This window comes from Eptesicus fuscus, chromosome 5, assembly GCF_027574615.1.
Source record: "Eptesicus fuscus isolate TK198812 chromosome 5, DD_ASM_mEF_20220401, whole genome shotgun sequence".
NCBI lineage: Eukaryota > Metazoa > Chordata > Mammalia > Chiroptera > Vespertilionidae > Eptesicus > Eptesicus fuscus.
Window position 1 is genome coordinate 99308961 of NC_072477.1, and position 24743 is coordinate 99333703.

General features: G+C 38.9%; 1 protein-coding gene across 5 annotated transcripts in view; it reads right to left on the minus strand.

The window, feature by feature from the left end:
* Window positions 1–19709: 19709 nt before the first annotated feature.
* ARHGAP12 (Rho GTPase activating protein 12) overlaps window positions 19710–24743 on the minus strand; it is a 172480-nt gene continuing 167446 nt past the window's right edge. For all 5 annotated transcript variants that reach the window (XM_054716610.1, XM_054716608.1, XM_054716607.1 and 2 more), the window contains 4 exons: window positions 23442–23519; window positions 23208–23342; window positions 22885–22987; window positions 19710–22043 (listed from right to left, as the gene is read on the minus strand). In XM_054716610.1, the coding sequence (XP_054572585.1) occupies window positions 21869–22043; window positions 22885–22987; window positions 23208–23342; window positions 23442–23519 (491 nt within the window). In that variant the 3' untranslated portion in view covers window positions 19710–21868. The remainder of the gene's footprint in view (window positions 22044–22884; window positions 22988–23207; window positions 23343–23441; window positions 23520–24743) is intronic.

The window sequence follows — 24743 nt, forward strand, 5'->3', positions numbered from 1 at the left end:
CTAGTTTTACTAGTATGTAGATCCCTCCTGTTCTTTCATTTAAGGCTTGTTTCTTTTTTTATCATTTATATACTATTATTTATTAAAATTTAGATATTATTTATCAAAGGTTTACTCATAGTTTTTTATTTTTTTATTTTTTACTTTTTATTTATTTTTTTATTAAGGTATTATATGTGTATATATCTTACTATTGTCCCCCCACTCCCATATATGCCCTCACCCCCCAGACTTTTGCGTCCATTAGTTATGCTTATATGCATGCATACAAGTCCTTTGGTTGATCTCTTATCTTCCCCACCTCTCCCTAACCTTCCTGCTGTAATTTGACAGACTGTTTGATGCTTTACTGCCACTGTATCTATCTATCTTTTTGTTCAACAGTTTATAATGTTCTTTATTATCCATAAATGAGTGAGGTCATGTGGTATTTTTCTTTCATTGACTGGCTTATTTCACTCAGCATAATGTTCTCCAATTCCATCCAGGTTACTGCAAATGGTAAGAATTCCTTCTTTTTTATGGCAGCATAGTATTCCATTGTGTAGATGTACCATAGTTTTCTGATCCACTCATCAGCTGATGGGCACCTAGGCTGTTTCCAGATCTTAGCTATTGTAAATTGTGCTGCTATGAACATAGGGGTGCATATATCCTTTCTAATTGGTGTTCCCAGTTTCTTAGGATATATTCCTAGGACTAGGATTACTGGGTCAAATGTGAGTTCCATTTTCCGTTTTTTGAGGAAACTCCATACTGTTCTCCACAGTGGCTGCACCAGTCTGCATTCCCACCAGCAGTGCACGAGGGTTCCTTTTTCTCCGCATCCTTGCCAACACTTGTCGTTTGTTGATGATAGCCATTCTGACAGGTGTGAGATGGTACCGCATTGTCATTTTGATTTGCATCTCTCGGATAATTAGTGACGTTGAGCATGTTTTCATGTGTCTCTTGGCCTTCCTTCTGTCTTCTTTTGAAAATATTCTATTTAGGTCTGTTGCCCATTTTTTATTGGATCATTTATCTTTCTTTTATTAAGTTGTATAAGCTGCCTGTAGATGTTGGAGATTAAACCTTTATCAGTGATACCATTTGCAAATATGTTCTCCCATACAGTGGGCTTTCTTGTTGTTTTGTTGATAGTTTCTTTTGCTGTAAAAAAGCTTTTTATTTTGATGTAGTCCCATTTGTTTATTTTCTCTTTAGCTTCCATTGCCCTCGGGGCAGTATCAGTGAAGAAGTTTTTTGGCATATGTCTGAGATTTTGCTGCCTGTGGATTCCTCTAGTATTTTTATGGTTTTCCGTCTTATGTTTAAGTCCTGTACCCATTTTGGGTTTATTTTTGTGTATGGTGTAAGTTGGTGATCTAGCTTCATTTTTTTGCATGTATCTGTCCAATTTTCCCAACACCATTTATTGAAGAGACTGTCTTGATTCCATTGTATGTTCATGCCTCCTTTGTCAAATATTAATTGAGCATAGTGGTTTGGGTCAATATCTGGATTCTCTATTCTATTCCATTGATCTATATGTCTGTTCTTGTGCCAGTACCAGGCTGTATTGAAAATAGTGGCTTTGTAATACAGCTTGAAATCTGGTATTGAGATCCCTCCTACTTTATTCTTCTTTCTCAGGATTGCTGTGGCTATTCGGGGTCTTTTTTTATTCCAGATGAATTTTTGGAGAGTTCTTTCAAGGTCTGTGAAATATGCCGTTGGTATTTTAATGGGGAGTGCATTGAATCTATAGATTGCTTTCGGTAGTATGGACATTTTAATGATGTTGATTCTACCAATCCATGAATATGGTATGTTCTTCCATCTGTTTACGTCTTCCTCTATCTCTTTTTTCAGTGTCCTGTAGTTTTCCGCGTGTAGGTCTTTTACCTCCTTAGTTAGGTTTATTCCTGGGTATCTTAATTTTTTTGGTGTGATGGTAAATGGGATTGTTTTTTTAGTCTCTCTTTCTGTAAGTTCACTATTGGTGTACAGAAAGGCCATAGATTTCTTGGCGTTAATTTTGTATCCTGCTACATTGCCGAATTCATTTATTAAGTCTATGAGTTTTTTGACGGAGTCTTTCGAATTTTTTATGTACAATATCATGTCGTCAGCAAATAAAGACAGCTTAACTTGTTCTTTTCCAATTTGAATGCCTTTTATTTCTTCTTCTTGTCTAATTGCAATGGCTAATACTTCCAGTACTATGTCAAACAGGAGTGGTGAGAGTGGGAATCCCTGTCTTGTTCCTGTTCTTAGGAGAAATATTTTTAGTTTTTGTCCATTGAATATGATGTTTGCTGTGGGTTTATCATATATTGATTTCATTATGTTGAGGTATGAGCCTTCTCTTCCCACCTTGTTGAGAGTTTTTATCAAAAAAGGGTGTTGGATTTTGTCAAATGCTTTTTCTGCATCAATTGATATGACTATGTGATTTTTATCTCTCATTTTGTTTATGTGATGTGTTACGTTTATTGATTTGCGGATATTGTACCATCCTTGCATTCCTGGGATAAATCCTACTTGGTCATGGTGTATGATCTTTCTGATGTACTGCTGGAGCCGATTTGCTAGAATTTTGTTATCTATGTTCATGAGGGATATTGATCTGTAATTCTCTTTCATTGTGTTGTCTTTATCTGGTTTTGGTATTAGGGTGATGCTGGCTTCATAGAAGGAGCTTGGAAGTGTTCCTTCCTCTTGAATTTTTTGGAATAGTCTGAGGAGGATAGGTTTTAGTTCTTCCTTGAATGTTTGGTAAAACTCTCCTGTGAAGCCATCAGGCCCCAGGCTTTTGTTTGCTGGAAGCTTTTTGATGACTGCTTCAATTTCGGCCACAGTTACTGGCCTATTGAGCTGTTTAGATTCTTCCTAATTGATTTTTGGAAGTTTATATTTTTCTAGGAATATGACCATTTCCTCCAGGTTGTCCAGTTTGTTGGAATAGAGTTGTTCATAGTATTTTGTAACAACCCTTTGTATCTTAGTGGGGTCTGTTGTTATTTCACCTCTTTCATTTCTGATTTTGTTTATTTGGGTCCTCTCTCTTTGCTTCTTGGTGAGCCTGGCTAGAGATTCATCAATCTTATTTATCCTTTCAAAAAACCAGCTCTTGGTTTTGTTGATCTTTTGTATTGTTTCTTTGGTCTCTATGTCGTTTATCTCCGCTCTGATCTTTGTTATTTCCTTCCTTCTGGTTACAGTGGGCTTTTCTTGCTGCTCTTTTGCTAACTCTTTGGATTGTAGGGTTAGGTAATTTATTACCATTGTTTGTTGTTTTTTGCAGTACGCTTGTAGAGTTATGAACTTCCCTCTCAAGACTGCTTTCGCTGTGTCCCATAGATTTTGGATTGTTATGTTTTCATTGTCATTTGTTGCCATGATGTTTTTTATTTCTTCCTTGATCTCTCTGGTAACGCAGTCATTGTTTAATAGCATGCTGTTTAGTCTCCATGTGTTTGATATCTTTGGATTGTATTTATTTTAGTTGGTTTCCAGTTTTATGCCACTGTGATCTGAGAAGATGCTTGATATAATTTCTATCTTCTTGAATTTGAAGAGATTTTGCCTGTGACCCAGCATATGGTCTATCTTTGAAAATGACCCATGTGCACTTGAGAAGAATGTATATTCTGTGGCTTTGGGGTGAAATGTTCTGAAGATGTCAATTAATTCCATCTGGTCTAGTGAGTCATTTAGGATTGCTGTTTCTTTGCTGATTTTTTGTTTAGAGGATTTGTCCAATGGTGATAGTGGGGTATTAAAGTCTCCTACTATGATTGTATTGCTATTAATCTCTCCCTTGATATCCTCCAGGAGTTTTTTTATGTATTTGGGTGCTCCTATATTGGGTGCATATATGTTTACCAGAATTATTTCTTCTTGTTGGATTTCTCCCTTTAGTATTATGAAGTGGCCTTCCTTATCTCTTGTTATGGCATTTACTTTGAGGTCTATTTTATCAGATATAAGTATTGCTACCCCACCTTTTTTTTCATTTCCATTTGCCTGAAAGATATTTTTCCATCCCTTCACTCTCAATCTGTGTGAGTCTCTTGTTCTGAGGTGGGTCTCTTGTAGACAGCATATATATGGGTCATGTTTTTTTATCCATTCAGCCACTCGATGTCTTTTGATTGGAGCATTTAGTCCGTTTACATTTAAAGTTATTACTGAAACATATTTGTTTGTAGTCTTATCTATTTTTGTGTCTGTATTCCTTCTTACCTGTTTATTTCTTCTTTTTACAGTATTCCCTTTAGCATTTCTTGCATTGCTGGTTTGGTGGTGATAAACTCCATGAGCCTTTTTTTTGTCTTCGAAGCACCTGATTTCCCCTTCAATTTTGGAGGCGTTGGTGGTCCATGAGCCTTTTTTTTTGTCTTCGAAGCACCTGATTTCCCCTTCAATTTTGGAGGCGTTGGTGGTATAGTGGTGAGCATAGCTGCCTTCCCCTTCAATTTTGATTGATAATCTTGCTGGATATGGTATTCTTGGATTCAGTCCTTTGCTTTGCAACACTTTGTATACCTCCTCCCATTCTCTTCTAGCTTGTGTTTCTGTTGAGTAATCATTTGACAATCTGATGGGTGTTCCTTTGTAGGTAACTCTCTGTCTCTCTCTTGCCGCCTTTAAGATTCTCTCTTTATCATTTATATTTGCCATTGAAATTATGACAAGTCTTGGTGTGGGTCTTTTGGGTTTGATCCTGCTTGGGACTCTGTGTACTTGCGTAACTTTTATCTTTCCCATATCCAGGAAGTTTTCTGTCATTATCTCTTCAAATAGATTTTCTCATCCCTGCTGCTCTTCTTGTCCTTCTGGCAGCCCTATTATACGCATGTTACTTCGTTTCATGTTGTTCCGAAGCTCCCTTAGGCTTTCCTCCTGCTTTTTAATTTTTTCTCCAATTGCTGTTCAGATTGAGCTTGTTTCTGTACCTGATCTTCTAACTCACTAATTTGGTCCTCTGCTTCTTCTAGTCTACTGTTGAAACTTTCCATGGTGTTTTTTATTGTAGCTATATCACTTTTCATTTCTTCCGGATTCTTGCATAAGTTGTTGATTTTCTCATCCATCCAATGTATAATTTCCACGACCATTACTCTGAACTCTTTTTCGGTCATGTTGCAAGCCTCAGTTTCACTAATTTCCTTTCTTGGTGACTCCTCATTTTCCTTCTTCTGTGAATTATTTCATCTCCCCATTCTGACTATCACCAGAAAGCTCAAGCTTCAGTTTGCGTGGACCTGGGCCGTGTGCTGTGGATGGTCTGACACTAGGACGTGTGGCTGCCGTTGGTTGGTGGGAACCAGGCTTGCCCAGGGTCAGTGTCCCTGGTGTTCCATGTGGTCTCGTGTGCACACTTAGAATCAGGGGCCCTGTCTGCACCACACTGTTGGTATGTGCCGAAAATGAGATCCTTAGCGCGTGCCAGGAGTCAGAGTTTCCCTGTGTCTGCACCAAGAATCGAGTGTCAGAGTCTCTGTTGCCTCGTGCAGTTTCTTGTTGAGAATCAGGGTCCCTGTGTGTGCATGCACTACAATTGGAGTCACTGGCTCTTAGTGTGAATGCGCTGTGAGTCAGGGATCCCAGGCAGCTGTGTCCAGCATGCCAAATTCCCTGAAGTGGATCTGCGTCCTGTGTGTGCTCTCTCTACTGAGCCAAACCGGCTAGGGCTTCGCACACTCTCAAATTCCTGAAGGGGAGCTGCCTCTGTGCACTCTCCCAGATTCCCCGAAGGGGGGCGGAGTCCGTCCTGTGCGCCAAATTCCCCAAAGGGGAGCCCCTCTGTGCACACTCTAAGATTCCCCAAAGGGGAGCTGTGTCCCGCAGGCCAAATTCCCCCAAATTCCCCGAAGGCAGCCCTCTGTGCGTGCTGTTAGATTTCCCCTAAGGGGAGCTGCGTATGTCCTGCACGCCAAATTCCCTAAAGGGGACCGTGTCCGTGCACGGGCGCTCTGCAGCTTGGGCGAGGGGCAGGTCTATCAGTTACTATGGCGCTATCCGAGAGTCTGCGGGGAGGGGGATAGGCTCTTTGACTCACAGAAATCTGCTGCTGGGAAGTCTGGATTCTTGTTGTCTGTTGGTCTGAAGCTGTGATAGCAGTTCTCTGTCCCCAGTGGCTGCAGGGTCCTGATTTGTGTCTGAAGCCAGGATCCTAGTCTCAGGCAGCTCTGTTTCTCAAGATGGTGTGGTCTCCGCGTCTGCACCAGCCGCCGAGAAGTGTCCGCTTTGTGTGCGGGGCTCCACCGTCTAGGACTGCCCAGTTAGGCAGCCCCTTGGAAGACCTGCAGGATCTAACTGACCCTAGATCATACACACACACACACACACACCACAGATGTCTACACTCTCCTCTATGGGTTCCTCACTCACAATCTCTCTCTCTCTTCCTTCCTGCCAGTCGCCATCTTTTCTCTGGGGCTTGTTTCTTTATCTCCCTATTTTGGCTGTCTTTTTGTGTTTGCTTCTATGCATTAGATAGAACTGCTATGACTCCCAGTCTTTGTGGGGTGGCCTTATGTACTAGGTGTCCTGTGGGATCCAGTAGTGTAGTCTTCTTGATCTCCTGAGCAGGATGCTCTAGGAATGTCCCTTTTTTGTGTTATGTGGACCCTCCTGCTGTAATTGGGAATGATTGCTATTGGCCTATTTGTGGGTGTTATCGACCCACAGGCTGGTTGACTATGATGCTCAACCCCAACCACATCATGCAAGCCTTTGTATAGGTACTGACAAAATAAAACAAAACAAACAAACAAAAAAAAGAACAACAAAAATACCAACAGCAAAAACAACAAAAAAAAGGGATATGAAAGAGAAAAGAAAAAATAGCGAAAGAAAAAAAGAACATGAGAAGAAAAACAGTAAAGAAAATGAAAGAAAAGTAGAAAAAAAATGGCAAAGCCTAGAAAAAGAAAACAGAGAAAAGGGACAAAAAGAATACGAAATAGAAAAAAAAATAGAGTAAGAAAAATAAAGAGCAAAATAAGAAATAAAAAGGGGAAAAGGAAATAGAAAACAAAAAAATAAATAAAGAAAATAATGAAAAACAAAGTGGAATTCACCTCAGCAAATTTTAGTGTCTGCTGTGATCTCCCTTTGGATATGCTGTTGTGATGTTTGTTGGATCCTGCTCTGATATTGTCTGAAGCTGACCACTTGATGTGCCAATTCTGGGCTTTTGGGAGTTTCTCTGTGCAACCATGTCAGACACTGTCCATACCTGGCCATTAGCAACCTGTCTGAAGCTCCAAGTGATTCATAGTTTGTAGCTGCCTCCACTGAGTTTGGTTACACAAGAAAAGGACCAAGTTGCACTCCAAGGCCAGCTTTTACCAACACAGGACCCAGGGGCTAGTCAGCAAATGTCCCAAGGCCCCTGGGATCTGCCTCCAGCTGTCAGGTTTACCAGTAGTCACTGAAAAGGCTGTTTCTGAAAAAGACTACGGCAGAATCAGAAGGGTGGGACCACTGGATCTTCCGTAAGGAAAAAGTGCCATTCAGATTTCAGGGAAGATGGTGGGTATATTCCCCAGCTGCAGAGCCATACGTCTGAGTCTGTACCCGATTTTTCCCCCTGACCTCAGTAGGCTGAAACCCCTAGTATGCAGGTGAATGGGCCCTCCAGAGCCCAGCCATAAAGTCTGCCAGAAGCCAGAGATTGCTTCTATCAGCTCTCCCATGAGGGGGAAGCACCAGTTAGGTTCCTGGAAATGTGGGGTAATGGCCCAGCCCCAAGCCAGCCACTGATACCCCTAGAGACTGCCAAGACCTCTATACACCCTGGACTATGCTGCTGTATTACCCTGCATCTTAGCAGGGTGGGATGTGTGGGATTCCAGCTTTTCCTCAGGCTAATGTCACTGTGAGGGGATTTCTCCTCTCAATAAAAATGGCTGTTACAGTGTTGAAGGATGACCAAGCATAGGGATCCTGGTGGCTGCTCTTCCATGTGTCTCTCTAAAGCCACCCACTCCAGATTCTCCTCAGGAGACTCCAGACTGCACTGCCCTTCCTCCACTGGTGCTCAGGGTGAGCGGCTACAAATGAAAAATTCGCACATCGGCCCTTGAAAAGGGTGGCTTTGTCTCCAACAGGTTTTGCCTCTCCTTGTCCGACATAAACCCCATCATCTTTCAAGCTGGATGCCACATGGGCGCCTGTTCCAGGCTCTGACACTCCAGACTGGGGAACCGGTCTGGGGTCTAGGTTTCACAGCTGTGAGGGGCACCTCCTGCAGCTGAGGTAGCCCTCCATAACCTCAGCCTGCCACCCATGGGAGCAAGGCCAGCCCCTTTCAAGTCTCTGCCCTTCCTACAAGTCTTAAGACGGCTTCTTCTGCCAGTCCTTGGTTAAAAGTCTCCTCTTCAGATGGTCTTCAGCTGGAAAGTCAGGGTGATAGTTCCCCAATTTTGGTGTTCATTTCCAGTTTGGTTCTGGAAGGAATTGCAAGATCCACCTACTCTGCTGCCATCTTGAACCACCCTCTGTTCAGTTCTTTAGTTTCTATTCTTTTGTCTCACTGAGTTTCAGTCTGAATATTTTCTTTTGACATATCTTTTGTGCAGTTCTCTCTTTAGCTGTATTTAATCTGTAAACTCATTTACTAAACTCTTATTTCAGTTACTATATTTTTCAGTTCCAGAATTTTCATTTGAATCTTACCATAATTTCTAGTTCTCTGATGAAATTCTCGATCCTTTCATTTGTTGTCTTGAACATACTTATCACAACTTTTGTAAATAGGACAATTCCAATATTAGGAGCTCACATGTAACTGGTTTTTGTTTGTTGTTTTTTACTGATTTTGGTTAATTATTGCTTTACTAGAGGCCCAGTGCACGAAATTCGTGCATAGCGAGGGGGGATGTCCCTCAGTCCAGCCTGTACCCTCTCCAATCTGGGACCCCTCAAGGGATGTCCGACTGCCCGTTTAGGACCGATCCCTCTCACAATCTAGGACTGCTGGCTCCCAACTGCTCGGCTACCTGCCTTCCTGATTGCCCCTAACCACTTCTGCCTGCCAGCCTGATCACCCTCTAACCACTCCCCTGCCAGCCTTATTGATGCCTAACTGCTCCCCTGCCAGCCTGATTGCCCCTAACTGCCCTCCCCTGCAGGTTTGGTCACCCCTAACTGCCCTGCCCTGCAGGCCAGGTCCCCCCCAACTGCCCTCCCCTGCAGGCCTGGTCCCCCAAAACTGCCCTTCCCTGCAGGTCTGGTCACCCCTAACTGCCCTGCCCTGCAGGCCAGGTCCCCCGCAACTTCCCTCCTCTGCTGGCCTGGTCACCCCTAACTGCCCTCCCCTGCAGGCCTGGTCCCCAACTGCCCTCCCCTACAGACTTGATCACCCCCAACTGACCTCCCTTACAGGCCTGGTCCCTCCTAACTGCCCTCCCCTGCTGGCCTGATTGCCCACAACTGCCCTCCTATGCAGGCCTGGTCGCTACCAACTCCCCTCCCCTGCTGGCCATCTTGTGGCGGCCATCTTGTGTCCACATGGGGGCAGCCATCTTTGACCACATGGGAGCAGCCATCTTGTGTGTTGGAGTGATGATCAATCTGCATATTACTCTTTTATTAGATAGGATTCTCTGAGTGTTTTGTTTGTTAAATGGCAAACATTGAACATAAAAATTGTTAGATGTTCTGGATGATGCTATAGTTCAGCAGAGTTTCTTTTTAAAATTTGAAACACATCCTTTTTTTTAAGTTGGGGCATAATTTATATGCAGAGAAATATAGAGATCTTAAGTGAATAGTTTGATAAACTTTGACAAATACATAACCTATACCCTTATAAAAATATGACACATTTTATCACTCCTCGTGCCTCCTTCCCAATAAATTCCCTCTCTCCACAAAATGAATGTCAAGAGATGAATGTGGCATAAACAAATTGCAGTATAGACACACAATGGAATGCTACTCAGCAGTAAAACGACTTTAATACACACCTGGGTGAATCACTGTGCTGAGTCAAAGAAGTTGGACAGAAAAGAACATATGCAGTATGGTTACATTTACATGAACCTCCAGAAAAGTCAAATCTAGTCTGTATAGAAAGCCCATCTGTAGTTGCCTGGCATAAGGTGTGGAGGATAGATATTGGCTGAAAAGGAGCACAAGGAACTTCTGAAGATGATGGCATTTCATCTTTGTCTTCATGTGGAAGTGGCTTACACAGGTGTATATATTTGCCAAAACTAATCACACTGTACACTCAAAATGAGTGCAATATACCTCAATAATAGTGGTTTTTAAAACATTAACCATTTCTCTAGTTCTTAGCTGGAGGGTTCATCTGAAGTTAATTTGCTGCAGCCAAAAGCATATCTACTCATATAATTTTGTATATTGATTATGTCAGCTACATTGCTTAATATTCTCAGTTCTATATTATCTGCAGATTTTTATGCTTAAGTTATTAATAAAAAATTTAAATGTTACTAAGGCAAAATTTAAGGTCACTCAAAGATATTGTTATATCACCAAGTTTGACACACTAACAGCTGGTTGTTACTCTAAAAGCCAAGTTATTTTTCTCTCTTTATCCACAGGACATTGTGTGCAATTTTGTCAAAGGCTTTGCTGAATCCAGGATTGTATTTACAGCATTCCTTTAATTGACCAACCCATTTTTTTCTTAACTTGGGGGTCGGGGAGGGGAGATAGTCCATTTTGAGATTTCAAACATATCAACATATATTCTTGAATTCCATCTGCAGGTTTTTCAAGAAGCAGGAGCATGTTGTTGGTCTGGTCCTGGAGATAGTCATTTAAGACTTTTTATTGCTTTTCTTGTTTCTGTTATCACATCTCCACATTATTTATTTTATGCTTCCCTATTTGAAGATAATTTTGCTTGCTGGGGATGTAAGCCTTTTTTGTACTTCTTGATCTGCATATAGTTTTAAGGCACTGTTCGTTAACTAGCTTTTTTAACAACTTCATGGGGAATTTAAACCTCTGATATTTTTATAAACTTGAACGGTTGTATCATCACTTTGATTATATGCTCCACATAGTCAAATTTAGTTCATCCTCTGGAATCTGTGTTCCTCAGAGGGCTTTCTATGCAAGCATACCAGTTTCTTTAGTTTCTTTCTCTTCCCACTTTGCCTCTCATTAACTGTACACTTGAAATCTCACATTTTTATACTTTCCCAGGAAGTCATGGGACTATTCACTTTTAAACTCTCAAGTTATAAGATTGTTTGACTATGTGCTCTTTCAAGAGACATGGAGTATCTAGTTACTTCTCTTTTTATGATGCTAGTAACCACTGATGCTTAATACTTATATTTGTTAATTCAATAGGGAAATAAAATGGGTAATATTACTTCATTTTCAATTATTAATTGGAATTCTTCTATATAGAGATGTTTTCCTTCTCCTGCCATTTGGTTACCCAAGTGCAAGCAGAAAAGACAGAATAAATGCTCCCTTCCCTTTATTTACTAGCTTTAAAGACGATATTAATTGGTTCCCTATCTTCCTCTTAAGGTGATTATCTTTTAAAATATCATTATGAATTCATAGGTTAAAGGTATTAAAAACTCTCAATTCACTGCAATCATTCTCATTATTGAAGCTCTACTATTCTATTTTTGAGCACTGGGAATCCTTTTCAAGTTCCTCCAGATCCTTTTGACAAGATCCTAGTAGTATTTGATAGCTTCCTTGCTATCTGCTATGACAAAATCTTCTAGGATCATCTTGAACATTTCCTGTCCCACACGTGGAATCAGCCCTCTCTTTAAAAACCTTTGTTTCTTTTAATGAGAAATTACATTTCAAGATCAAAATGTAGGTGCTAGAGATATTCCCTGGGTTCTTCATTTTTCTAGGTCTTTTTCATGGACGGTTAATAGAGTATGCATAGATATAGATACATAAACTATCTTATGACTTCATACTGATACTACCAATCCAAGCTAAGACTACAGTTTTTACTTATTACAATTGTGACTCTTTTCTTCCATTATGAGAATCCTGATTCTCAAGTGCTCAGGGTACAGAATATCGCAGAAGTACTCATTTGATTTATTTCCCATTACATACACAATCAGAATATGATTGCTGAAAACATTAAAAAATAGTGCATATGTTCTCCTTATCCTTCTGTTGAAAAAACTGCACTAAATCTTTATTTGTAAGGGCCTCTGTGGCTATTAAGGACTAAGCAGTCTCCCTGTTGGCTCTCATTTACTCTTATTTCTATAAACAATGAAATATTTAATGCTCAAACTGCCAGTCCTTATGCTGATGACTCTAAAGACACTTTGACAGCCTGAAACTCATTCTGTAATGATTCTTAAAGATGGGATCATGAAGTATTTTTGAATCCATAAATGGATTCAAAATTTGTGCCTTTTATGCTTGAAAGTCTATTTTGTTAGAAAATCCTTGATGGACTTCCCTTGAGAATCTTAAGTACATTGCTCTATTTTCATCTGGAGTAGAGTGTTGCTATTAAAAGTTCTGATAATCTAATTAATACTTTTCCTTACAAACCACAGGCCCTTTTTAAACAGATGTTCAAAGGATTTACTTGCTTTCCTTTACAGCCCAGTAATTTCACTTGAATGTCTTGATATTGTTCATTTTAGGTCAATGCTAGTTATTTGGTGTGCTTTCACTACCCAATTTATTTTCTAATTTCAGGAAAGTCTTCTTAACAATGTCTTTTGCTTACCTTCTCTTCTTTATGAACCTCTATGCTATATTTGATTTTTTGCCTATCTTCAATGCCACTTTTTAACTTAAAAAATCTTTAAACCTTTCATTTTTATTTAAAATTTTTATACTTTGGATTTAAGGCATGATCTACTTATTGGTTATGTTTCTCTTTACAACTCTGAAATATTTATAATTCTTTACTGAGTTTTGGCATCTTCTTTCTTAGTTCTGACAATTAGATCTATATTGTCCTTCCAGGTCTTATAGCATTTCCTATAGACTTTGAGCTCATTTTGGAATAATAGGTTATAGTTTTCTTTCATGGGGATGTGTTTCTGGCATGCTTCCTATGTCCATAGGAATGTTATTCTGTTCCTTGTTCTTTTTTTCTTAATATTTTATATGGAATTTGGCCTTGATACTATGACTTGACCCATTTTTATGTAAAATTAACTTTCCTGAACCTTGGAGTAAGACAAAATTCAGGGAAGCTTTATTAACTTCACACATTGTGTTTGCATTGTGTTAAAAATATGACATCTTGATTCCTGGCTCTAACTTCCCTTCCCCACTTTGATCTAGATGATCTTTTGTCTATTGCCCCTATCTTGTCCAATTTTGATTCTGCTCTCAGCAACTTTTCAATGTGAGGTGTTGTCCTGGAAGGAAGAGGTTTTGAGAATCCTTAGGGGCTTAATTTTTGCAAGTATTACAGATGTCCCTTTTGTGTCCTCCCCATTGACCCTCTCCACCCTGCTCCCATTCCCTCCCCAGGCCTTCCCCACACTATTGTCTGTCCATGAGTTATGCATATATGCATGTAAGTTCATTGGTTAATCTCTTCCGCTCCCTTCCCCTCCCCTTCCCTCTGAAAAATCTGACTGTTGCATGTTTCAATATCTCTGGATCTTTTTTGTTCATCAGTTTATTTTGCTCATTAGATTCCACATATAAGTGAGATCATGTGATATTTGTCTTTGTCAGCCTCTTCATTCTTGATGGTTGCACTGCACTTCTGTTCTCAGGTCTATCAGAAGTTACCCTATTGCTTCCTTCTTGCTACTCTCTCTCAGAGAGCAACATCATTGCAGATCTTGAAGCTGCTGGTGCTTTTCCCCACTTGGTCATACTTTGGGGGCTGTGAGGATACCTTGTTAAGAAACATGTCGTCACTGCACCATGTTCCCAGAATCCTCTGTATATTTAATTTTAATACATGGAGTATGATGTGGGTTACTTGTGTCACCATTACTATGTTGTTAAATCCGTGCTTTTCCTAGTACTTTATTGAGAATGTCCCACTTCACATTTTATTGTTGTATGCCAGGATGATCCATCTGCTATTTAAAATCAGGCCTTTATCAATTGAAACCATGCTTTATCAAAGCCTCAACATTTCTTGTATTTATTTGACAAACCTGCCTTACTTCAACTCAACTAGTACTCAAGAATTATGTCATTCTCAACACATGCTACTCAATTATGTAGCAATATATCTTAGCTCAATCTCAGTAGGCTGGCATGACCACAACGTGAGTAGCTGATTTGAAAGGCACACTAACAAAACTAGAGATTGACCATTTTGAGTTCATTTACTTAGTATGGGAATATGTCAGAATTATATATACTAGTATACTATTTGACATCTCAAGACTGAAAACATGAAAGCAGGAATTCTGTTTTGCTTACCCTTGTATCCTTGGGAATTAACACTATGCTTAAACACCTAAAACAAATTCACTGAATTTGTTGAATAAATAAATGGGATCTTAGCATACTGTTAATATTAAAGTCTCTTCCCAACCTCTTATTCAGTGGGAGATGTTTCAATAATACCCATTATTTAAAATAATTATTTCATATTGTCTGATATTGGCTTTGTGGAACCATTAATGCCAAATGAACAAGCACTTATGAGAGTGATAAGATGGTTAAGAAGGTTCAGTCTTGTTACCTGCAATGTTCAGGCAATCAATTTGGTTAATGTAACAGGTTGGGAGACAGGGACATAATCGGTAGGCAGCTATAAAATGTAGCCAGATGTCAGAAACATCACATCAGATGTGGTTCCCTAACATAAGGGGTTGAATTCAGGGAACCTCATAGTCAAAACTATGTGATCCAAAGACACTGAATTACTTCCCCCTACCCTGAAAAGATTTAGTTTCCTTCTAAGAAGAGCAGTGTTGGCTTTGATTCCTCTTTAAATCCACCCTCTCTAGGAAACATGGACACTTTGGACACAAGGGCCTCAATAAATCCCAATACAGTCTCTGTGAGTAGTCATTCATCTGATGGTCTAATGTAAACATCAACTGCAGAGCTAGGGGAGGGGAAGGAAGATAAAAGGAAGGCAAAAGAAGAAAAGACACAGAAAAAAATATTTCATGTTTCAATGAGAAGATGGGACAAGAGTTTGTAAGTTAATTTTACTAGATGGCAAAGCTGCTTCACTTATAAATTGCCTAAGTCTGAACTGAAGCATGGTGTCAATAGGAACTACTACACTACCTATCTAGGAATTTTAATAGAGATTATTTTAGAAACAGAACTTTAATGGAAATTATTAATAGAAAGCCTTTACAATAGGGTTGAAAATACATCAGTAGCATCTTCTTCAACCAGAGCATTATGTGTGTCAACAATGCATAAAAGTACCAGCTCTGAAAGAATTTGGCCTGGGAGCCTTATAATAAGTAATCATTTTGATAAAAACAAAACACATTCATCATCACCATTCTATGGGATCTATATACCATGCCCCTGTCTATACTTTAGCAGGCAGCTGGTGAAATCATGTGCAGACCTATTGATGCACTTTGAGATTACCAACAATTTCCCTGTATCCATGGCTATATTTCAGCTCCCATTTAAAGATAAATTTGCATGTAACATCTCCATTACTTCATACAGGGCGTCATTTCAGAAAATCTTTCCCACCAAACAAAATTCTTGAAATCTAAATCTAAGAATACTCTGACATAAACTTCAGAAATGTTATCTCATAGTACAGAATTCCTAAATTTCCCAGAGAACAATGTCAACCACGGTTTTTTAAAGCCACAGTTTTAAACCAGTTTACACCAAATTGCAAGCATTTTGATGGGAGAGGTATTTGAAAGTCAAATCACATTTAACACCCTTCCAACCCCCAATATGAGAACATATAGCAGGATAAATATTCAAAGTTGGCAGGCCTGCTATAAAAAATGTATCTCTCTTTGCTTTTAAGATCTTCTGGTGTCATATACTTAAGAGATAAGCATGAGAATTATGAAATATTATAACAGGTTTTTATAGGTCACATATTTTTAAAAATAATTTTGCATTTTGCAAATGCTTATTCCTCATAACCAACCTTCTAGAACAGTACTTTCCAGAATTTTCTGAGGATGGAAATGCAATATCCAATATAGTAGACATTAACTCCATGTCACTACTGAACATTTGAAATGTGGCTACTGTGACTAACTGAATTTTTAGCATTTAATTTTAATAAAATTTAAATTGCTACAAAGACAATTTAAATGGTGGCTGCAGTAATGGACAGCAGAGTCCTAGAACACAAGTGAAAGCAGATATCCATATTAAATAGAGATTAATGTACACAACGGCCTGCCCAGGAATGTCAATGGGTAGAAATAGAATCACTTAAGTCTGATTATTTGCCAGGGGAGGGAGAAGAATGCTGGCTTACTATCTATACAATTAGAACTAAAGCAGAAAGCAATACCAAACCTCTGTCAACCTCATTATAGATGTACACTAGAGGCCCGTTCCAGGAAGATTCCTGCAAGAACAGGGCTTCCCTCCCTCCCTCCCCCACGCTTTTCCTGCCACCTCTGCCCCCCACCCCCCATCCCACGCTTTTCCTCCCGCCGCTGCCACCCCCACCCTCCGTGCTTTCCCTCCTGCAGCTGCCGCCCCCCCCCCCTGCACTTTCCCTCCCACTGCCACCACTGCCCCGACTTTCCCTCCCGCTGCCTTGTGCTTTCCCTTCCCTCCCGCCGTCTCTGCCCTCCACCCCAAGCTTTCCCTCCCGCAGCCGCTGTCCCCGCCGCGCTTTCCCTCCCACCACTGCTGCCCCATGCTTTCCCTTCCGCTGCCGCCCCGCACTTTTCCGCCGCCCCGCACTTTTCCGCCATCCGCCGCCACCACCCGCCCCGCCCGCGCTTTCCCTCCCACAGCTGCCTTGCTTTCTGCTTTCCCTCCCTCTTCCTTCTATGCTGTCTTCAGTCTTCCCTCCCTCAGTATATGCAAATTAACCACCATACTTGTTGGGTTAATTTGCATACTCACTCTGATTGGCTCTGGGTGTAGCAAAGGTACGGTCAATTAGCATTTTTCTCTTTTATTAGTATAGATAATATATTTTTAAAAAATAGAAGTTTAATATGCCACACAAGTAAAAATTAGCTTAAAAACAGATGTCCATAATGTAGACAAGTTACTTGTTTTTTTTCTCAAATATTATTTGAACATGCCAGAATATGCTTTAAATTGATCACAAACTTAAAATAGCAATAACATAATTAAGATATGTCTTCCCTTTCAGCCTTAAGCTTATCATCTTGTGCCACTAACTGACCAAATGACCTTAAGCATTCACAATAATTCTGGACCTCCATAAAACAAAACTGGGAATGTGAGGGTCCCTATTGATCCGGCTTTGTCAATTGATGAGACTGTTTTTACTTCAGTATCTAAGATTCCCATTTCTCTTTGAAGGGGAAAGTAAGACATTTGGGGGGCTAGCTATCTGAATCTGTGCCAGTAACCTGCCTTCTGCCTTCTGCCACACACTCTTGCTTGCTGATAAACTCCATTCTTATCAAACTCCATTCTTATCTGTGATGCCTGTCCTGCCTTGCAGAACCTGTTTCCTGGAATACTCCCATTTTACAGATGCCATAAACCATGAACCATATACAATCCCCGGAGGGGCTGGCGCCAGTGCTGGCAGGCCTCTGGGTGTGGTCTCACTTCCCCATCCCAACCCACAGGGGGCTGCAAAGCCCACGATAGGTCTGGAAGCCTGATCCATATTTGGGGACAAAGGAACTAAAGGGCATAAAGGGAAAGCTTTGTCAATGTCCATCGCTCAGGATTTGGAGACTGACTCCCCTGAGTCACGGCACTAGTGCAATCTGCAATAAAGACTACCTTTCTGAAAATATCCTCTTGATTCTCATGCATCACCTGGCAGCTTATCTGCAACATCTTGATTAAATATATATAATATCTCAAAATGCCTAAAAGAAAGGAGGTCTTGAATGCCATGCTGAATCTCCATTAGGTACTCTACTATGACATCACAGTGGTTTTTATTTCTCCCTCTGCAAAGGCCCCACTAATAAGAACTTCTACATAGCATCATTGGTCATTCTGATGGCAGTATAGATTTCATCAGCATTAAAAGATTCATGACAACATTACAAGTTTCAGTGCTATTTGCAGTGTGAGTACAAGCATTAGAACCATGTAAAAGATTTGGCTACCAGAATTAATAATTAAAAATCTTAACCAAAACTTCTCTTCTGAAAACATCAAGAGAGGAAGTAAAATAAAGGGGGGCAGGGAGTTGATGAGAAAAAGTGAGGAACCAGACTTTTCTAAATCCTTATGGTAGTGGTTTGTTAAACAGTTACCTTGTTCTACAAGTGCTCTGTTTATGAGAGTACCATGAAAGTGCTCTTTTCTCCCCCCCTTTTTTTTCCTGTGAGAGAAGGGAAGCAATGAAGGAAATGAAAGAGTTCATTTAAGTGCTATATTCACATAAAGCTAATTTATAAAAGCTCAATCCAGCTGAATATATTTACAGCCACCACTGATCTATAAAACTTCAGTTGAGAAGACTAATTGAGATTCCCCAGGAGAACTGCCTTGTCTTTAGTAGTTACAGAATGTCTCATTAGGCATTCTGTACCTCCCCCTTCTCTAGAATACAAAGTCTGACTGCCTGGCCTGAGTTTACAGCTTATGCATTTCCAATAGATTCCAATTTGTCATTATTGTAAGAGTGTTGCTTTTGTTTTGTAGCACCCTTTACCATTTTTGTTTGTTTGTTTCAAACTAAAGCTGTATTTAATAGGACTGTTAGTTATACTGGAATAGTGTTTAAAAAAACAACTCTGCCCCTCCTCCAGGGCTGTAACATATGGGCTGCTAAAGTCCCTATTTAACACCTTTTCTAGATTGCACCAGAGAAGTGCTTTCTGTAAAAGAGGATCATTAAAGCTAATGGTTGGAGTTCAGAGACCAGTAAACTACATAAAATCTTATTTTCTACCCATTTTTAATTCTATGTTTAGATGCAATATTTGAGCATCTGACTTTTACTACACCATGAGAGCATGACACCCGTTTGACTATTTTCTTCTTTATTGAAATGATGTGTGGTATGTTTCTTTGTGTATTTTTTTAATGCATAAAGATATTGGAGAAATTAGTGTCATGGGAAACTATATGTTTACTTTAAATATTTAATTAGAAGCCTCTTCCATGAGCTGGAAAACAAATCTCTTGGCATAATTATGGAATAACATTTTTTCCCCCTCTCACTGCTGCTATCTAATATCTAATTTCGGGGCTTACAAAAAATTGTGTGATGAAACTAACATAGTATAAAGGTCTCTAGGTCTCTGCCCATACTATTATTGATGAATTTTCATTTATATGAAAACAATGGCACACACACTCCTATTATATACACATAGTATATGGATGTGTATGTAACATCTGCCTAAGCCTCAAATTTGGCTGAATTATTCCATTTGTACTTTTCACATAAGAAAAAATTATCTATAGATTTGCCTCTGTCTAAAATATAACATTATTTTTCATAGATATTTCATAATTAACTTTTTTGAGTAAACGGTAAAGCTTCTTATTGCTTTAAATTCTAAATATTTTCCTTTTAACTGGAATGTAATCCCATACTGAATTTATTTGTCTTTCAATTTCCAACTATTTTTTTAATGACATGCTGAAGTAACTTTAGTAAATGAAATTTCACTGACAACTTATTTCAGCCTTTATTATATTTTCTACTAAAACTCAAGCTGTTGAAACAAAACAAAAAATTACTGGTTTTGTTATTACAAAAAACAAGTGAGAAATTTTAATTCACAAAGGATGAAAACACAGGACACTGATCTTACTGTACATACAATATTACAATAAATCGATTAGGTACAGACTTAACATTTAAGACTTTATACACACACACGTACTTTGACAGAAGAAACACAGGACAATATTAATCACTGATATGTCCATAACGACTGAGAGAAAGAACATTACTGATTGGAGTCTGATTGTTCTCCTGGCACACCATCACTACATAGGCCAGGCCTAAATCATGTGGTATTGTTAAGGATATCTTCAGGCAAATGTTAACATTCTCACTTGGGGGGTTCTTCTCCCTGCCCAAAACAATTTGCTTTCCCTAGCTATCAAGTAACTAGGCTTATCATCAATTTAACAAGACCACCACAACAAACAAACAATAGTTTTACCACAAAACTCAGGTGAGAGGTTTTTAGACAGATCATATAAAATATTTGTTCCGAAGGAAGGCAATCTATAAATTATAAATTAATTTCTAAGAAAAAGAGACTTGGTTACAAATCATTCAGTTTCAAATTCTGATGAAGAAATAAAAAAAGGGGGCAGGGAGGAGGTACTGGCATGGAGCTAGTAGAAAAGATGTAAAATGAGGAAAATATATTTGCAACAGAAAATATTAGATTCAGTTGATTTTTAAATGAGGTATACCAGCATATGCAAAAACAAAAAATTAGAAAACCAAAATAAACATCTCTAATGGGGAAAAAATTTCTAAACCTCTTATAGTTTTCTTTATTCAGATTAGACATTTCATATACAGCAGTTAATCTAAAAAAATACATTTTAAAAAATCTTCAACAAACCATGCTCTCCGTAACAAAACCTTCCAAACCCTGTTTTATTATACAAATTAATCTACATTAGTAATATAAGAAGAAATTCTCAAATTTAGCAATGTCATTTTCTGACATTCATCTAATTTACATATAGGTTTCCACTATCATACTGCAGTTAGAATTCGGCAATAAATTGTTTTCTAATGTATTCTGTACATATTAAATAACCTAAAGGCTCTTCTTGTAGTGCATTTACCATTTAGCAAGTCTATTCAGTATTTTTCCAGTACCATTTGCAATACAGTGATTTGCCTGTAAATATAATTAAAACCTAAAAGTGCGTAATTTTATCAAATAACAACCTATTTTTGGAGGAGACCTAGTATTCACAGAAAAGATCATCAATATCATGATTAGAAATGTTGGCTTAGAATAGACTCTGAGGCTATACAACACAACTTTATACATAAGCTGAAGGACATTAAGTCTTCAGCCTATATTTACATAAAATAACGTGTTTCCACAGGATCATACCAAGAAGTCAGTATGGCACTAGATATAATTAGGATTGTTAGCTAAATCAGTGTAGCACAGATAGCCCCAAAATACCCTGAACTGGCCTATGCTAAATTAAACTCCAGTATATCACAGTGTTTTATGTAATATTAGTGTGCTGCCCAAACAAGCAACTAAGATATCCCATAAGGATGCTGTGCAATACAGCAAAAGACAAAGCCTCTATCAAGGAATTATATCTGGGTTACATTAATTTTAGCACTTAGACTGCACTACATGCAAAAACCTTGAGGAAGAAATACACAGGTATCAAAACAGATATACTTCACTTTGTTTAAAATGCCCAGGAGAGATTTCCAAATAACTGATAGTAAGTATTGTTCTATCAATTAATAAACCTAACAAATCATGAGAAGAAGTTCTACATTATCCAGTTTGAGAAAAAAATATATAGTTTTCTTACCAAATTATCCAGTGTATATGACTGGTTAGATTTGCAACTTTTTATTTTTACTGAAATTCAGAGTACGGAATGCAAACATTGAGGATAAAATTAAACACAGTTTTATCACCTTGCAACAAAGCAGCAAATATGAGGGCCTATTACCCATTTTGACTCTTTCAGTCCCTTCTGATCCCTCAAAAAAGTGCAAAATCAAAGAGTCACTGCTTGGTCCAAAAACAAAATACAACATGTATAAGGATTTAAAATCTGATGAAATCCGGTTCCTATGCTACAGGTTGTCTTCAATATGAAATCAACGTCCGAAGATGGAATTTATTTCCAGAAGAATTAATTCTACAATCTGGTTTTGGTAGACAGTATGAACTGCGATATTACCAGTCTCTTTCTCGGGCTTTAACAAGGTAGGACCAAAAACAATTGCTATACTCTGATAGGTCATTCGGTTTTTTTCTCCATTTTCTATAACTCTAAGGGGGAAAAGATAAATTGTTAATAGAGAAAATCTTAGAAAGAGAGGTAAATTCTTCCAATTGTATTATAAACATAAACAGTTTGCATTTAAAAATGAGAAATAACTTTCATTTTCTGAAGGTACATATAAACTATTTAGCCAAGTAGAATTCAGTCCAAATATCATGTGAAACTCTCTTCTGGATAAATACAGCTGGAAGGTATAATAAAACATATTCTAATAAACTTAAATGTGGTATTTTAGCTTAGCATTTAAAATAAGACAAACTTAAATATGACTTACAATTCAGGTGACAAAGATTATTGCACTAGGTTGATGGGGGTAAATTTCATTAGGGCACAGAGCTTAAACTTTAAATTTTATTCACTTTATGTGTTGTTGTTTTTTAAATCTCTCACTGAGTCATTTAGTTTAGTATTCTAGTGGTTGTTCTTTCAGAATGAAAAAAATCAGTTATTAAGGTAGCTATGTAGTAACTTAGAGCAATAATGGCTTTATTTTAAGGTGATTTAACAGTCCTCATTTAATAACCAATCTCATCTTCATATTAATTAAATTTAACAATTTCTAATACCAACCACACCCTTGCTAGGCATTACTTCACACATAATATCTATTTTAATGTATTCTTTATACCAAATCCTTTTACCTATGAGGAATTGAGGCTCAAAGGAGCTCTTTATCAAGTTGCAAAGACAGTAAACAGCATAGCTGGTATCTAAACCTGGGTCTGAGTGACCAAGCCTCCTGGGTATACTACACCATGTTTCATAACTATGCAGTTCTTCTATTTTTTGTTCCTAATTACTATTTCTCTTTTGTGCCAAGACTTTTACCTTTTGAGATGTCTAAAAAGGATCTGCATTGTATCTTGATTTGGCTTTGGCAACTGTTTGATTAGGTCCTTAACAGCAGTGACTCGCTGTCTTGGTTCTTGTTCTGAAAAAAAGATAGTAAGTAGAACTGAAACTGAAAAGCAGTGACATATTTTGGAATCTGTTATTTGGTGATACATAGTGACATCTGGTGGTCACATTTATAATTTCTGGAGCAAAACAGTTAAAAAACAAAACAAAAAAAATTCCACCAGAATGTAGTGACTTAATCTCTATAGAGGATTTTCAACATCTAGAAAAAAGAGAGTAGAATTACTACTTACTTATTGCATTCACAAAATCATTAAAGTGATTAAATGTAAAAAGTGGTTCTGGTAATTCTCGAAAAAACATTTTGAGTGCTCCAGTGATGACATGAATATCTTCCCATTTACTATCATTCAAGTTCAATTTCTCATCTGGAAAAACAGTTAAAATAGAAACAATTTTAAATTACTTTAAATTCTAATAGCTTTGAGTGATTCTTTTGGATATAACAATAGGGAATATGATCTTACCATGATTGACTGCAAATCTCAGTTTCTGAATCACTGCAAGGTTGCCACTTACTCTGTATATCCCATCAACATCCAAACCTAAGAGACAAATAATATTTTTATGTTTAAAGTACTTGCTTGCCTCTTCTAAAGATGCTCACATGTTTCAGAATTCTTATTCATTAACATTAGCATAAATGACTTTGTCTATAGATACTTGGCAGAGAAAGGGTAGAGATTCACTCTGAATTTTATTTAATAAACAGCAACAATTATATTTTATCATGTAAACTGTGAATCATCTCAAGGAAATCATTTCATTCAACTTGAAATACTAACAATTTAAGATAAACTTCTACAAACACCTGGGGATAGTTCAACAAGTAAAGAAAGCCAATAGATAAAATCAGCCCACCCAGAGGGGAGAAACTAATATGGCGGCATAAGTAAACACCTAAACTGCAGCCTCGCACAACAATTTCAAAAATACAACTAAAAGACAAAACGGACATCATCCAAAACCACAGGAAAGCTGGCTGACTGGAAATTCTACAACAAGAAGGAAAGAGAAAACCACAAGGAAAATCAGAGGAGCCGTAAAAGCCTGAGGTACGGGGACACGGGCACGCGCGTGCGGAGAGGACAGAGCCGGAGAGGACGGGGCGGCTGAGTGCCCAGCTGGCGTTCTCTAGCGGGAAGGAGACAAAAGCTCTGGACTGCGCTGAACCCTAGTTCTGACTGCAATGAATCCCAGTTCCGGGCGAGACCCTGGGGACCCAGGCTCATACAGGGGGAATCTGGGCTGTAAGGCAGAAACTCAGGGGAGCGGTGAAAGGCAGAGGTCCGGAGGCGCGCACGTGAATGCACGCAGAGGATGGACTGTTGACTGTGCCGCTAAATTGCCTTAGCAGGAAGGAGACAAAAGCTCCGTACTGCGCTGAACCCCAGTTCTGACTGCACTGAACCCCAGTTCAGGCGAGAATCTGGGAATCCAGATTCATTGGGGGAGAGACTAGACTGTCTGGCAGCGGGCAAAACTCGAAGGTGCCTTTCTCTCAGAGGTGCTTGCAGCAAGTACTGAGGGACACTGAGGGACACTGAGACCCAGGAACCTCATAGGGCGGGGCTGACGGGAAGCCAAGGCTGTAGGCTCCACCCTGAAACTCTGCCCCATCCAAGCTGAGCACAGAGGCTTTTGCAATTTTGCAAGTCTAGTCGAATAAGGCTGTCTTCCGGCGTAGACACAGCTGATCCTCACAGCCAATTGGCCTGGAGGTCAAATCTTCCCACTGATACCAACAACAATCAAGACTTAACTACAAC